This window comes from Pseudomassariella vexata (genome assembly GCF_002105095.1).
Source record: "Pseudomassariella vexata strain CBS 129021 chromosome Unknown BCR38scaffold_3, whole genome shotgun sequence".
Lineage (NCBI taxonomy): Eukaryota > Fungi > Ascomycota > Sordariomycetes > Amphisphaeriales > Pseudomassariaceae > Pseudomassariella > Pseudomassariella vexata.
In genome coordinates, this window is record NW_024467958.1 from 2,616,680 (window position 1) to 2,632,330 (window position 15,651).

The 15,651-nt window shown below is 49.8% G+C and overlaps 5 protein-coding genes across 5 annotated transcripts; 3 read left to right on the forward strand and 2 right to left on the reverse strand.

Annotated features, from left to right (window-relative positions):
- The first annotated feature begins 415 nt into the window (after positions 1–415).
- On the forward strand, positions 416–2,753 carry BCR38DRAFT_472337 (fructosyl peptide oxidase). Its single transcript, XM_040862907.1, has 7 exons — positions 416–1,067; positions 1,126–1,284; positions 1,342–1,451; positions 1,513–1,672; positions 1,749–1,855; positions 1,918–2,226; positions 2,280–2,753. Exons 1-7 carry the CDS (start codon positions 786–788, stop codon positions 2,464–2,466), a joined length of 1,314 nt encoding a protein of 437 aa, XP_040719182.1. The 5' UTR covers positions 416–785; the 3' UTR covers positions 2,467–2,753.
- Positions 2,754–3,430: 677 nt separating this feature from the next.
- On the reverse strand, positions 3,431–4,054 carry BCR38DRAFT_336494 (uncharacterized protein; the record flags this gene model as incomplete). The annotated part of the gene is made up of 1 exon (XM_040855460.1): positions 3,431–4,054. One exon carries the CDS (start codon positions 4,052–4,054, stop codon positions 3,431–3,433), a length of 624 nt encoding a protein of 207 aa, XP_040719183.1.
- Positions 4,055–7,869: 3,815 nt separating this feature from the next.
- Positions 7,870–9,826, forward strand: BCR38DRAFT_424630 (mannose-6-phosphate isomerase). Its single transcript, XM_040859671.1, has one exon. It carries the CDS (start codon positions 8,115–8,117, stop codon positions 9,480–9,482), a length of 1,368 nt encoding a protein of 455 aa, XP_040719184.1. The 5' UTR covers positions 7,870–8,114; the 3' UTR covers positions 9,483–9,826.
- An 867-nt stretch (positions 9,827–10,693) lies between these two features.
- BCR38DRAFT_424634 (uncharacterized protein) lies at positions 10,694–12,930 on the reverse strand. Its single transcript, XM_040859672.1, has 3 exons — positions 11,457–12,930; positions 11,092–11,249; positions 10,694–10,891 (listed from the first exon to the last, which is right to left on the reverse strand). The coding sequence occupies exons 1-3, from the start codon at positions 12,639–12,641 to the stop codon at positions 10,792–10,794; spliced, it is 1,443 nt and encodes a 480-aa protein (XP_040719185.1). The 5' UTR covers positions 12,642–12,930; the 3' UTR covers positions 10,694–10,791.
- A 967-nt stretch (positions 12,931–13,897) lies between these two features.
- BCR38DRAFT_482372 (methyltetrahydropteroyltriglutamate-homocysteine s-methyltransferase) lies at positions 13,898–15,511 on the forward strand (the record flags this gene model as incomplete). The annotated part of the gene is made up of 4 exons (XM_040863493.1): positions 13,898–14,111; positions 14,257–14,373; positions 14,512–14,826; positions 14,949–15,511. 4 exons carry the CDS (start codon positions 13,898–13,900, stop codon positions 15,509–15,511), a joined length of 1,209 nt encoding a protein of 402 aa, XP_040719186.1.
- Positions 15,512–15,651: the final 140 nt, after the last annotated feature.

Here is a 15,651-nt window from a genome sequence, read left to right on the forward strand (position 1 = left end):
CAATGGGGACTAAACACCTTACAGAAGCGGATCGCCAACGAATTCGAACCCTATATTTCGACGGTGGTAAATCGAAAGCCGAAATTCACACTACTACAACGTTTTCTCTTAATCATATTCAGACAGCTATGAAGGTCCCTTCAAGCCAGGTAGCGAAGAGTTGGCGCGTGCCTAGGTGGGGCACGGTACAAACACGCAATAGAAAACTTACCCATGATACCATAGTATGTAGGTTGCAGCCGCCCACATACGGACCGTATGAATCATGATTGGTTATTTTCGAATCCGTTCCTGGATGATGGGAAGGTCCAGACGGAGAACTTTCGGCTTAGCTCTCCGGAGCTTGTATGTGGGGGGTTTATTATGACAAGGAATGAATGACGAGATGCACATGCTTAATACTATGAACACGCGGAGGAGCTGAATTTAAGCATGCTGTAAGAGACCTAAGAGACGACTTACAGAACTTGGTTTGCATGTTTCGGGTGTTCTTAATATTCGTCATTAGCAATTGCTGTTAGCCTCCGTCTCGGTGTTTACTATCTACGGTACGCAGGGACCTGGACGTAGCGGTCTATCTGTAAACCCCGCAGTCGGACAGAACCACAATAAGACTATTACGAATCCGACCCATGAAAGTAGGCTTCAGGCGCAGCTAGGCTCAACGTCTTTCAACTTTTTCTGCTTCACAAAAGTTCTGTGCTTGCTATTTCACTCACTCCGTGCGCCTCATTTTCCGCCTCAAACCGGCTTCCAAGAAAAGACCAAGATCCAGTTGCTACAACATGGCTGGCAATCGCACAACCATGAAAGTCATTGTCATCGGCGGAGGCGGTACGATCGGTTCCTCGACCGCGCTCCATCTCATCCGTTCCGGCTACACGCCCTCCAACATCACGGTCCTGGACACGTACCCAATTCCTTCCTCTCAGTCCGCCGGGAATGATCTCAACAAAATCATGGGCATTCGGCTACGAAACAAAACGGATTTGCAATTGAGCTTGGAGGCGAGGCAAATGTGGAGAGAGGATGAGCTTTTCAAGCCGTTTTTCCACAATACTGGCAGGGTGTGTCAACGAGACCCCAGACCACGTTTGGCCGTTCTTGCTAATAAGAATTCACCAGCTTGACTGCGAAGGGTCAGAGGATGGCATTGCCTCCCTTCGACGGCAATACCAATCCCTCATCGATGCTGATGTTGGCTTAGACGAGACGAATGAATGGCTGGACACCGAGGAAGAGATCCTGGCCAAGATGCCGCTTTTGCCGCGCAGTGAAATCAAGGTGGGTTTCATGTTCACCATCATAGAGCAATGCATGCTGAATACATCATACCCGTAGGGTTGGAAAGCTATTTTCAGTCATGATGGGGGTTGGCTTGCTGCAGCCAAGGCAATTAACGCCATAGGAGAGTTCCTGAAAGACCAAGGAGTCACTTTTGGATTTGGCAGGTGAGTCAGAGCCCTGTTAGTCTCCTGGCTTCTCTAGGAGTTTGCTGATTTTCGAACGCAGTGCTGGATCCTTCAAGTGCCCCCTTTTTGAGGACGATGGTACAACATGTATTGGTGTTGAAACGGAGGATGGCACAAAGTATTACGCCGACAAGGTGGTTCTGGCTGCTGGAGCATGGAGTCCGGTGTTAGTAGACTTGGAAGACCAATGCTGCTCAAAGGTAAGTACACGTACCCAGGCTTCTTCAGCATATCCTTTCTCATTGCCAATTTGCTGATTGCGGTTGAATACTCAAGGCTTGGGTCTACGCACACATACTATTATCCCCTGAAGAAGCTGCCGAGTACAAGGGCATCCCCGTGGTGTATAACGGAGACATTGGCTTCTTCTTCGAGCCCAACGAGTACGTACCGAAGCTAAGCTCGCAGCCGTCCATGGACAAGAAAACTAAACATAAGTCGACAGACACGGAGTCATTAAAGTATGCGATGAATTCCCAGGCTTCTCGAGGTTCATACAACACCAACCATATGGCGCCGACGCCCCCAAAAAGATCTCAGTCCCGCGATCCCACGCCAAGCATCCTACTGACACCTACCCGGACTCGTCCGAGGTTACTATTCGCAAAGCCATATCGACATATCTACCCCGATTCAAGGAAAAGGAGCTCTTCAATAGAGCGATGTGTTGGTGTACCGACACAACAGATGCATCGCTGCTTATCTGCGAGCACCCAAAGTGGAAAAACTTCGTCTTGGCTACGGGAGACAGCGGGTGAGTTAAGCAATGAAGCCGGAATTCGCATTGATCCACTGACCTATGGACAGACACACGTTCAAGCTGCTCCCAAATATCGGCAAACATGTTGTCGAGCTGATCGAAGGGACGTTGTCTGATGACCTGGCTCAAGCGTGGAGGTGGAGGCCAGGGGGTGATGCCCTTAGGTCTAGACGCGGCGCACCGCCGAAGGATCTTGCTGGTTTGCCTGGTTGGAAGCATGACCCGGCACCATAAGGACATTTGGATATGGGTACTACATAATGCAGTAATTTTGGATGGTGAATTGCTCGCCACCTAGACGTGATAAGTGTCGGCTCTTGGCTGAATCAACCCATGGACGAGTGCCAAGCTAAATAACATCCCGAAAGGCTTTCCAGGCGCTAGACGTCAGATATCTCGGGGGAGGGAAAACGACTGCAAACCGCAAGAGCGCAAAAAGTGTGCACTATACATAGATGTAAAAGCCAGAGATCCTTTCGCCTCTCCGTGTCAATATAGTTTGTCTTCAAAGATGACTCACCTCTATTGATTCCATTCTCAGAATCACGGTCCAAGATGGAGCTGCTTGTAAGACACCGCCCGTCAATCCACCGCCGGCTCCATGTGAGTCTGTATGAGCTCTAATAGGCTGAAAAGTGATATATTGTCAAGTCATATGGTGGTTGTATTGGTGTTACGCTACTGGCTATTTATATGAGAGCCGAGGCCTAGCTGCACAGTTGGGAATGGTTACCCGGTAAACAACATAGGCAGAATATGTGTCGCAAGGGAAAGAAGAAAGAAACCACCCCTTTGGTGTCCTCAAATGCTGAGTTACAGATTTCCTGATAACATGCTGAATAGATGCTAATTGCGGAAAATCGCATCAGCCAACTTAAAGCTAGAAAAGAGGCTAGAAGAAACCAGCCACAAGGCGCAGACAATCCACCACGTAGCGGGATCATAGTTATCTTGTAACAACTAGCAGTTATTCATTTATGTCGGGGGGCAAGTTCTAATTAAGACTTATAAGTACCCCCAAGTTGTTCTCGTGCGGCTACCGGCGAGTGGGCAAACCTTTTCAGAGTAGACTCCGTTGTCAGCCATAGAAAACAACGGCAGGGTTGTACTCGGCGACGTCGTCACTATAACAAATGAAACGTTTGGAATATAGAACAGTGGTGCAATTGAGGGTATACAGGATGGGTAGTCCTCATACTTAGGCACATGGATCGACACCCCAATGGGCGTACACGCGGCTCCATGCGGCATGCCCATCCTCTTGGTCTGCTATACTCTTCTGACGGTTAATGGCTCGCATTGCGCTCGCCGCCTGACACCGGTACGAGGCAAACTTGTACTCGACTGCCCGGAAATCCTCTGCCTCAAGCAGAATAGTGAACTCGTCTAAGTCCCATGCGATGTCGAAGTCGGAAAAGACCTTGTCCAGAACCGTCCGGTTCACAATATCCTTGGGGCCGGTTACTTGCAAGACTCGGGACTCAATCGAGGGAGGTTGTGCATCGCTACGGACACGGTTCATCTTGACAACCGGCACGTAACCTCGGATAGTGAACTCTCCTCGGCGGGACTTCGTTAGCAGACGGTCGACGCCATCACGGTTCCACCACACAATTTTCATGGCGGATGTTGCGATGGTAGCAGTGGGAGGGTTCATATTACATGCCCAGATCTTCCCCGTTCCCTTCAGCGTGCTCAGGACATCATTAACCGTGCAGTTCGGGGGAAGGTTAAGGATGTAGACTGAAGTGCTGAGGTGCTCGGGAATGTTCGCGCTATAGTTCTCAGGATTGCTACGATCTCCTCTGTAATTAGAGGACATCCGATTCTCATAGCGTGGGAATTTTGAAGGCGGGAATCTGGTGGTCATGCTCGGGGATTTCTGGTACACAGCATTGGTTTGCGCGTTTGATTGCATAGTTGCGGGCTGGGACTGCATGAAACCGGCAGGCTTGAAGTTGTAACCCGTTGAAGTTGCCATCGGGATTGTCATTGGGGTGACCATTGAGGGATAGGATAGTTGAACCATTTGACCTTGACGACCACCTTGGGAATATGCCACGAAGGTTCTTTCAGGAGTGAGGATGGAAGACTTGCTGGGACCGGCAGCAGTGTCGTCGCTGGAGTTCGTATCACCCCAGATGGTGGGGTCTGCCCTTAACATTGGGTTGCGAAAGCCGTGTTCGCGACAAATGTCGCACTGGCAGACCATGCGATCACCCATCGCGCTCGAATTGATACCAGTTGCTGATAATGCTATATTTCCTTCGGTTGGAAAATGGGAAATGGGTTGTTTGTTGCAAGGGTTGAGAGGACTGTCGGGGAGCGTTGGATATTTGTGGCGGAAAAGTTATTACTATAAGTACTTATTTGGGAAATGGCAAATAGCTAATAATTCAATTAGTGAAGATAATAGGCCTTTCATTCCACCAATTATCATAGATTCAGTACGATACCTTGTGTGAATGTACTTAATTGAATATTTGAAGGAGTCAGCCAGTATCACATACTAAAAGGGAATACTATAATGGCAAATACATCGAGAGAAGGAAGTGAATTAAGCATGACGCTTGACCACAGAGTAAATCAACAACTTGGAACCCCCGTTCTCCCCAGACAACGATGAAGCTGTGATAAATAGATCAGAAGATTGGCGGTAACGAGGCTGTTTAACGGAATTACAAACTAACATAACATACTATATGCTCTGGCTGGATGAAAATTAGGAGTTTAGTGTTGTGGACTAAGCGGCGTCTACATAATCAGAGCCAGATTGGCGGTTTACTATTACCCCTTTGGATAGTAGTGAATAATTGCTTTCGAGGTGCCTGCGTAAGTGGTAATCTGAAATTTCCAATGCACGTTGGCAGAATACACATATATTCGTATGCTAAACGTGGAACCCTGACTCGGATGCATCCAGGAGGGCTGTCGTACTATTTGCAGAGTCAATGCATCACTGACCTATGTTTATGTCAATACTGCCCATTGTTTGTGAGATTATGACTTCTATCCCTGTGCAAATACCATTATGTGTGGACTGTCTCTTGTGTGACGCATCGTGGCCTTCGTATTTCCATATCCACAAAAGGTTGCATGCCATTAGGCATAGTACTGTAGAATGGACATCTCCAATTACTTCGATCTTGCCCACTCTCAAGGGAATCGTCTGCCTCGACACCAGAGCTGCCGGCGGGGTTCACCGGCAGCCCCCTTAGTGCTTCTATGATCGGGCCGAGATTCGAACTGCTGTGAAGTTATCCCGGTGTCTCGCTTACTAGAGTTTGAGGTTATCGTGAAATCAAGATTTACGGGTAACTGCATGTCTTAGTTCTTGCACAGTAGTCAGGTGTCACCAAAAATAGACGTTTCAGCCTTTGAGCACAGAAAATCAATCTGATGGCCTCTATTGGTCTTCGAACCGTGAAGATTATTCCTACCGTTAGGCGTGGATCAGAGTACAAAGCATGGTCATGTTTTGAAACATTGCCTCATTTGGAGATGCCAGGCGTCGAGCTTGTGCAAATGACGTGCTACTCTCAGCCTCAAACAGGCACTGCAGAAATCGAAGTCAATACCAAGTCAATGTTGACTCAGATACTGGCCCTGGAATCCCGTCAGCATTATTCCCCAACAGTCTGAGCAGTGTCATGTAAAGCGAGAGGTATCGCATGACTGGGTGCAAATAAGGCAAACAAAATGGGCGAAATGGTGATGGAATATATCAAAGCGGTCTGTTGATCTCGGCGAACACGGAGTAAGTCAAATTTCCCTAAAAGTTTTAACTCAGCCATGATGTAATCTGCTCCGTTAAAGTTCTAGTTACTCCTATGACTATTTTCTCTTTAATAACTCTGGGTAAATAGATCATCGGCACGTATCTGCTGGTTTCCTGTTATTTTGTCTCCTTTTCTTTTCGATTAACATGGATGTTAATTGCAATATAGATAGATACCATGGAGAGCACCATGGAGAATCTAAAGGGAGTTCGACAATGCAAGCCAAAGCCGGCAGATACTGCCAGCTGGGATTTCACTACTTGTATGGGTGGTATCTCCCCCCAAACAGTCGCGTAGATACTTATATGAAGTTGATTTTACTATCCTTGGAATTTACGTCTTGCAACCGCGCCTTTGGTTTATTAGTCCCGTTGAAATGACCTTAACATGAAAAATACCCCTTCCATTTATCCTAAGTCACACTAAACTTCACATAGGCACGAATCTGAAGTCACTGCCTTGCGTGCCGGAGGTAAACAAGCTGCCTGGTGGCAAGCTTAAGAACACATTCAAACATCTGCAGTCAAAGGCAAGCCAATAAGCCAATAAATTACTAGCAATGGGGCGCAGACACAGGGAATTAACAGAGCACCGAATTATTTACGGTCGGGTATCGGAAATATAAATCGCGAAGGAATAGCTAGAGAGCCACGATATCTGGACTATCGACTGGCCCTCCCATAGTTCGGACCAATCGCCGATAGAGCTCATCTGGCATTATATGAAGGCCTGAATCCATAGAAAATACACTGATCTCCATAAATTAAGGGACACAGAAGTTGACAAAGAGATGACGAACGACTCGATCCGGGAGGCGTGATGGTCAGTAGATCCGGCCTTTATTGACCAACTGATTGATTCGTGCCCGGTCGCGTAGGTAAATAACGTAGGGTCCGTGGCTAGTACAGATGTATCAAAGAGGGAAAGTAGGGCTTAGAAATACGTGTATTATTGTTGAAATATCTTGGGAAAAGGATGCGTAATTAAGCTGGCAACTGTGGTGGTCAAGGTTGGGCGTTTCTCAATTAGTGGGGATGGGGCCAGACTTTTTGGCGGTGATTTTACAGTTTCCCGCATATAATCTGCAGGAACATTTACTCGTGCCTCAACGCGACAGCTACATACACTCGATATTAAAACTGGTCAAGATTAGTCTCAGTAACTCAAGACTTCCGCTGCCTCCCCTCTCCAGTCGGGATCTCGCATTTCTACATCTCATCCGTCAAATTCTCCTATGGTATCAGCAGGTCTCGCTTCAGCACCACAGTCCTATCCGTCCCCACGTTATGTATCGAATGCCGAAACTAGACACCTAACTAAGCTTGTCTTGAGCCCATTGTCGGCCTCTCGAAACCGGGTATTACCCGATTCAAGGATACCACGGACTCAATGGTGACCCAAGGGTTGAACCAGAGAACCGATGTGGACCTGATCTCACTCGAACACATCAATACTAGGAAGTAAATAAACCACCGATCCTATGCTTCCTCCCTTGTAGCGGGTCTTAACAGTGGACGATGAACTAAATGTATCTGAACTGTGACTTAGTGACTGAAATTGGATCAGGGCTCCCTACTTCGTTATTGCAAGAAACCCTTTCCACTATACCAAGCCAAGTCACCATTTGACAACCAAATCGATGCTACCTGAAGGAACAGAACCGTACTCTACATGTGGTGGTCGCTATGATATGGTTTCCGCAGGACAAACCAACTCATTTCAATTATCACAAGGAATGGTAAGTTCTCATGGGTTCTGGATGCCAAACGTGAGATTTATGGAGTATCTCGATTTCACGGTGTCTGACGAGTTCAGTTCGGGATACGGATTACTGTTCGGGTCATCGAGATTCGTCAGGTGGAGCATGGAGGGGCCTGCCAGGGGCAATGGTCAAGGGTAGCACTGAGGCTGACAGCGCGTAGAATGGCGGGGTAGCTTCTGTGACTTGCTCCGCCAATTTTGTGACGACATGATCCATCCATCCCTTAGCTCTCCGTTTGAAGCATCCAACGGAAGCAATTGAGTTCCATCATAATTACCGTCCCGCCTCGGCGAATCAAGTCGATCGATAACAGGCACTCTTCCAACACATCACCGTCCACGATGGTGCTCCCCGTCCCGCTCTACCGCCTCCAATGCGGCGTCAACTCTTACGACTGGGGCAAACTCGGCTCCGACTCAGCAGCCGCCAAATTCGCCGCCACGACGCCCTCCGAATCCCTCACCATCCAGTCCGACAAGCCTTACGCCGAGCTGTGGATGGGCACGCACCCCTCGAACCCGTCCAAGGACATCGACAGCGGCCGCACCCTCCTCGACCTTGTTGAATCGAACCAGGCCCTCCTCGCGCCCGCGGTCAAGTCCCGCTATGGCTCCAAGCTGCCTTTCCTCTTCAAGGTCTTGTCTATCAACAAGGCACTCTCTATTCAGGCCCACCCGAACAAGAAGATCGCTGAGCAGTTGCATGCTAAGGATCCGAAGAATTATCCCGATGACAACCACAAACCTGAGATGACGATTGCCATCACCGATTTCGAGGGGCTGTGCGGATTCCGACCGCTCGCAGAGATTGCGCACTTCCTCGCTTCCGTGCCGGCATTGCGGCAGTTGGTGGGAGAAGACGATGCGAAGGCGTTCATTGCCACGGTCCGCGGACAAGAAAGCGACGACTCGTCTGAGTCAACCACACAGAACAAGCGCGCCTTGAAATCCGCATTCGCAGCCCTCATGGAATCCTCCTCCTCAGACATCGCCTCTGCGTCCCAGTCCCTCGTCTCCGACGCCGAATCAAGAGGCTCCGGATTTGCCGACGGCGGCGTAGAAGGCTCGAGCGGGGTAGCGCTCTCGCAACTGGTCATCAGACTCAACAAGCAATTCCCGAACGACATCGGCCTCTTCGTGCTCTTCTTCCTCAACTACGTTCAGCTCTCTCCGGGCGAGGCCATGTTCCTCAAGGCGGATGATATTCATGCCTACCTATCGGGCGACATCATCGAGTGCATGGCCGCGAGCGACAACGTGGTGCGCGCGGGGTTCACGCCCAAGTTCAAGGACGTAGGCACGCTGGTTGATTTGCTGACGTACGACTACGCCCCCATCGATGAACAGAAGATGGAGCCTAAAGAGTACCCCTACGTCGTGCTCAACCGGGCCGCGTATAGTTCCGGGTCTGAAGCTATGTTGTATGACCCCCCTATTGATGAGTTCAGCGTTGTGAGGACGGTGTTGAATGGAGATGGCTCGAAGGCCACATTTGATCCGATTGATGGGCCGAGCATTATCATTTGTACGGGTGGCAAGGGGAAGATTGCTGTAGGGCCGACGGTCAAGGAGATGAAGGAGGGTTGGGTTTATTTCGTGGGAGCCACAGCGGAGGTGGTGTTACAGTCGGAAGGGGAGAAGGGGGACGAGTTCATTACGTTTAAGGCGTATTGTGAGGTGGAGGATCATAGTAATGGGGGGAAGCTGTAATGGGTTTACGGCTTCTTTTGAGCGATGAGAGCTGGGTTTGACAAGGATACTGGCATGGCCTGCTTAACAGAGGTCATCCCTCCGTGTCGACAGGATTGGTCAAAGGTAGATGTTTTGACCGGATGAACGCGATCTGAACTTTATGTTCAACCCACCAAATAAATGGTAATGGAAAAAGAAACCAGCCGGCTGAATATGCAGTCATGGCAGTTACGAGGAAATGGACGCGATGCTTTTTGGAAGAAAATATATCCCTAGGTAGTTGAGAATTTCAATTCTTTTTACATTTACTTTCTCACCATACAGACAACTACAATACTCGCCTACTGTAGCGCTGTCCGAAGTTGTATTCAACTCTGGTTCTTCTGCCATGGAATATTCACCTTGACTACGTGCTCTTCCTCTGTGGGTTACTTTCCTCATTGCAAATGCTGTGTCGAGATCTTCTATTTTAGGATGAGAAATCTACGAATGCCTCTTCTTAGGCATCTACACCCCGCCGATGTAACAGGCTACTTCAACACGTTCGTTTGGGAGGGAGGTGAGAAGCAAGAACTGCTTGAAGCTTTGTTGGTTTCCTCTTGGACTTCTACCAATCCTAAAGTTATCCTTTCTTTTGTTCTCCTGCCCTCGTTCCCACTTCGTCAACTACCACAGCGCAGTGCTGATTTGTGCTCTTTTCACATTCAATGGCCTCTGGCTATCCATAATAAACCCTAGTGTGATGATATTCGTCAACTAGAGATCTGGTGTAAGCATGGCCTCTATTTACCGCCTGCTCCAGTAATCGCAATGTAGAACTTGACCAGAGAATGGCCATGCTCTGGCCAGGTTGTTCACTGTAGTCAGGCTTCCCTGTTTTCTCAATCGATTTATCAGACACCACATTGTACCAAGCGTCCTAATCTTCACACGAGAATACACACCGGTGAGAGCTCACTAGACGAACGAGCTCCTCACACCCGTTAGCTAGAAACACTCGCCAACAAAAACCGCCACGTACTCCGTTAGCCGATAATTCGCAGGGAAATCGACGGATGGTGCAACAGCGCTCTGGCTCCGGGTACAATACCCAAAGCAAAAAGCGAGGATCCGGCAGTTCCAGTAGGTAGTCATTACGTGCAGGCCAGGGTTGAGGGGGCTGGTCAGTACAGCAATGAGAAGGAGAACGGGACAACTGCCCCGAATCAGATAGTCACGAGAAGCATGATGGCGTGCACATCTTATAAATTAAGCCAATTAAAAACTGCCAGTATTTACATCAACGTCCCATCCCGTTGTAGAAATGCATTCCGGGTAATATCCTGGCCTAGTGGTTGTGCTCAGGCGGGTCCTGCAGGTAGAGCCACATGCTTGAGTACGGAAGACGAGCCACGCCGTTGAAAGCGATTCGCCTTATCTCTCCCTGACTAGTTTGACATGTATTAGTAATCAGTCTTGACGACGTAAGCCAATATAAAAGAAAATGAGAAGCACGGCTAGCTCTTCCGTGATGTGCTAAGGTGCGATCACCACCGAAGTAGTGAAGAGGTGGGTGTAGGGAGAGCACGGAACAACCTCAAACTCGAGTCGCTTTTACCCTTTTACCTTGATTCATTCGGGTACTGACAAGATAGTCCCATCAAAGGTATCATTACCAAGTAGATGATGTGCCACCATGCCGGCTCCGCTGGGCATTTCAGTTTTACCCTCGTCGAGTTTGACCAGGACACCGTCCCGTTGCGTTTTCCAGTCTTTGACTCCGCTACGCTCCAGGAAATTGACGGCCTGCACACCGAAAAGAGTTAGCTCTCCGTCATAGATACTGCGAGGATCATAGAGACCGCCGAGAAGTTAAGGGGGATTGAGCTCAATTCAACGATGGAGATGAGATAGAGAAGAGGCTCGGGCTCATGTGTAATGCACAAAAGGTTGGCGTTGAATGATTCGATATCCGTAAATGCGGGAGAAACAACGGAAAGGCGCAATACTAACCATATCCCATGACTCCTTGTCAGCCGCATCACCGCTCTCGAAGACCTTGAGGGTAGCCCAGTTGTCCGCGGGCGTGGGAACGGTCAATTGGCCAATCAGATAGCTGTATGACGTATTACGTTCCATCCACAAGTCCGCCATATCAACATTCTTCATCGCCGTGCGATCCTGCAGCAACTGGTTCCCAGGTCTTGGCGTTAGCTGCACGAAGAGCCGATCGACCTTGGGCAAATTCGAAATCAGCGTGTAGAAGTGCGACGACAGAGGGAAGATGGCGATGTAGTTAAAATCTACAATGGTACCTGGCAGAAGTGGCGCGTTGTTGGGATATTCTCCAAATCCTAGTAGAGCACTGAGTATGGATGGGGGAGACCGAAGGAAGAATTCGTAGCTTGAGTAGACTCTTGTCGACGAGCCTTCGTTCAACAAGATCGAGGTCCAGGGACGAAGGTTGAAAAGCGCGCAGGGAGGTGCCGGCTCTGGGGTCTTACATGAAGGGGCGCTTGGGGCTGACGTCGAAGAGGGTGGTCCTGCAGAACTCGGCGACGACGACGATACTTTCAACTCAGCCGGGTGGGAGTGGATGGTCAGCGTTTCCGCTGAACGCCCCGGTGTGCTGGTACGGGCCGGACGAGCCAGCGAAAGAACATGATACGGGATATTGAACGACCACGCATCGTCCAGGAAGAGCATCCGATTGAGGAGAGCCGCCAGGGTGGTAGGTGGGGCAATGACGGTGAACCTTAGAGGGTCGATAACGGAAAACAAGCGATCCCAAAGCCATTCCAAATCAGCCGGACGTATTTGATGCGGGATCTGTCTGGCATCGATCTCATCCTCGGCGAAGGTCACGAGCATGGTGAAGGTGGAGACGTAGGATGCCAGCGCATTGTCCAGGATGAATCGCAAGAGCGCGACAGGTTGGAGGCTCAAGTTGCTCAGCGATGACACCTCGGGTCTCCAGACGATGTTGCGATATAGCTGTGGCAGTACGATGGAGCGCCATTGTCGGCTTACGAGCGAGATGGCCTTGAGGTTTTGAGTACGGATGTTGGCCGCCAGCATGTCATCGCTGGGTTGGCCATGGAGTGCCTCTGATGGGGCTGCGCCAGCCAGAAACCCGAAGACATGAGATAATATTTCAGGGGGCAGTGAGTGAACAGTAGTGCTCGCTTGGGCGTCCATTTCCACACGCGGAAACAGGTAGACTGGTTGGGCGTAGGCAGCTTCTACAATTCAGAACGATGCAGTGATGTTGACAATGGTAAGTAGCTACTGGAATTGTAGTGCTTGGACACTGAAACAAAGTGGAGATGCGGGATCCCGCCCAGGGTTCGGGGATAAACTCGAGCTTCACTCGGACAGTAGCCTCATGGAGGACTCGGCGAAATCCGAATGGTTTCCGCGGAGCTGGATCATGACCATCTAAAATGCCTTGCCGTAGCGTCGAGATGCTAGTGCTACTGAAGATCTGGGGAATTATGTGCTACAGGAGGTCACGAGCTCGACATGATGGCAGTGGATCATGGAATCCTAGAGGTGACGTCACACTGCTTCCACCATATTGCAGCTCAATCATGAGTGAAGATCGACCAGCAACATGCTACTATTCTTTAGGAAATTGACCATTTGCATATCAATGAATTCTTCGCAGCTATATATCACCTGAAATACTACCATACGTACACAATATCTGCGTGGACCAGCGTCGTCATCTCATGACATGCCACCAGAGTAGTCGAGGGACAAGCAGGTCGGCTCTTGCCTGCAGGTCGATGATCATAGCGGGGTCATGATGGTTAATACAATTCTGTCTCCATTCAGCCGGGTTATTGATTGCTCACTTAAGTAGTTGCGAAGTCGTTAATACCCTGGTTTCCCGTACACCCTGCAGCTCATCTGGTGAAGATACTGACAACCTGAGATACACACAAATGGGGTTGAAAAAGATAGCTGACTATATTATTATGTGAAGCATACATAATCATTCTCGGCTACAATGGAGCATTAACCAGTAGAGTTTCAGATGCACTCAGTCCATATGCACGAGGGTCATCTTTCCCCGGCGACACCATCTGTTCGCCCCATTGGCTCGATGAATCTTTCCGCTGCACAATCAAAAACCGAGATGTAGACTTTCAAAGCTGCAGGAATGGTCAGGCAAGTAGACCAAATAGAGCCCGTTTTGCAAGCTACCCCTCAACTCACTCCTCTCCACCATCCCGAGGTCGACGTAGGTCATGATAATACCCCACTCGATTTCATGGCCACTTACAGGTTTTGTGTCAGTTTGGGTAAGATGAGGAGAGAGCCACGGTAGATGAGGTTGTCTTAAATGACCTCGATGTCATCGCAATCATAAAGTCGAGCATATTCCTCTTTCTCATAGCCTCACTCGTATATTTGCTGACTACCTTGCTTGAAACCCACGCAAAGAAACAATGGTCACCACCAAACAGAGACCCCCATTCCGTGCCGAGCACATGGGATCCCTGCTGCGCCCCAAGGCATTGAGTGAGAAGCGCATCCAACTCGACAGCGTCAAGGCGCTGGAAATCGTTCGAGACAAGGAGTTGCACACGTTAGAAGACGAGGCCATCAACGAAATTGTCAAAGTGCAGCTAGACATCGGCTTCCATGCTATTACCGATGGCGGTATGTAAATGGGGAACTTGACTTGCATTTCAGATCCACTCGTAAGAGCTCAAATGGGTTGATACAGAGAAATTCAGCTTTCTCAAGGAACGGAACTCCTAAATTTCTTCCTACACGTCAATAGCTGACTCTGATTTTCGCGTAGAATATCGCCGCCACCAGTTTTGGGGCACCTTCTTCCCCAACTTGGAGGGCTTCGAGGAGATTCAGAACCCGGAATGGGATATGTTTCGGCCTTATGTGCCCGACACAGCCGCGTTCAGTGAGTGACCACTAACTGATATGAGATAGAGATCAGGTAGCGATGGTAGACGAAGTGTCCTCCCAGTTTTCCTCTTCATGAAGAAGACCAAACGCTCATCTTATCGCATACTGTACCATCTCACTAACGCTCTCCCAGCCGAAACCGGCCACAAACCCGGCGAATCCATCGTCTGCACCGGCAAAATCAAGCACGCGGGCAGCGCCTACATATCAGACTGGGAGTACCTCAAGTCACTCGTGCCCGCGGAACGGGTCAAAGAGCTAAAAGTTACCCTTGCCGCCCCCGAGTGGTACCACCTACGGTACAAAAAGGGGCGGGCGTACCCGTCGTCCGTCTATGCGAACGACGAAGAATACTTTGCCGACATTGCGGCCGCGTACCGAACCGAGCTGCAAATCTTGTACGACGCCGGATGCAGGAACGTCACTATTGATGATCCAAACCTGGCTTGTACGACTCCTATTTCCTTTTATCACTCTCTTCATCCCGTCCCGTCCTTCATTCTCCATTCTCAAAACTCGCCAAAACCGCGAATACACGCAGCTGGCCTGACATGATCTGGTATAAATCAGACTTCTGCTCCGAAAAAATGCTCGCCGGCTTCGAAGCCGACAACGAATCCGCTCCCGCCCTACTATCCTCCTATATCCGCCTCTACAACTCCTGCATCTCCTCCCGCCCGGCCGACATGCACCTAGGCATCCACCTCTGCCGGGGCAACTTCGCCTACAGCAAGCATTTCTCCGAGGGCGGGTACGACCGTATCGCCTCTTCCCTCTTCAACGACATCGCCGCCGACACCTACTTCCTCGAGTACGACACGGAACGCGCAGGGTACTTCGCTCCCCTGAAGGAACTCCCCGCAGATAAGAATGTCGTGCTGGGGCTTATCACGAGTAAATTTGGTGAATTGGAGGATCTGGGGGCGATGAAGAGAAGGGTGCACGAGGCGGCGGAAGTGGTGGCAGAAGCCGTGGGACAGAGTAGAGAGGAGGCGTTGAAACGGATGGGGGTTAGTCCGCAATGTGGGTTTGCGAGTCATCATTTGGGGAATTCGGTTAGCAGGGAGGATATGATTAATAAGTTGAAGTTGGTGAGGGAGTTGGCGGACTCGATTTGGCCGGGCGAGCCGTGAGCTGGTATCCTGGGCGGGGGCCATGGTCAATGGAAGCCGGGGCGGAATTAAGTTGTGCTTGATGACGAACTTGGATGATTAAAACGGACAATCAACTTGTCCCAGCGACTGATAAGCCGCAGTCCGGGGTCAGGTGGGAA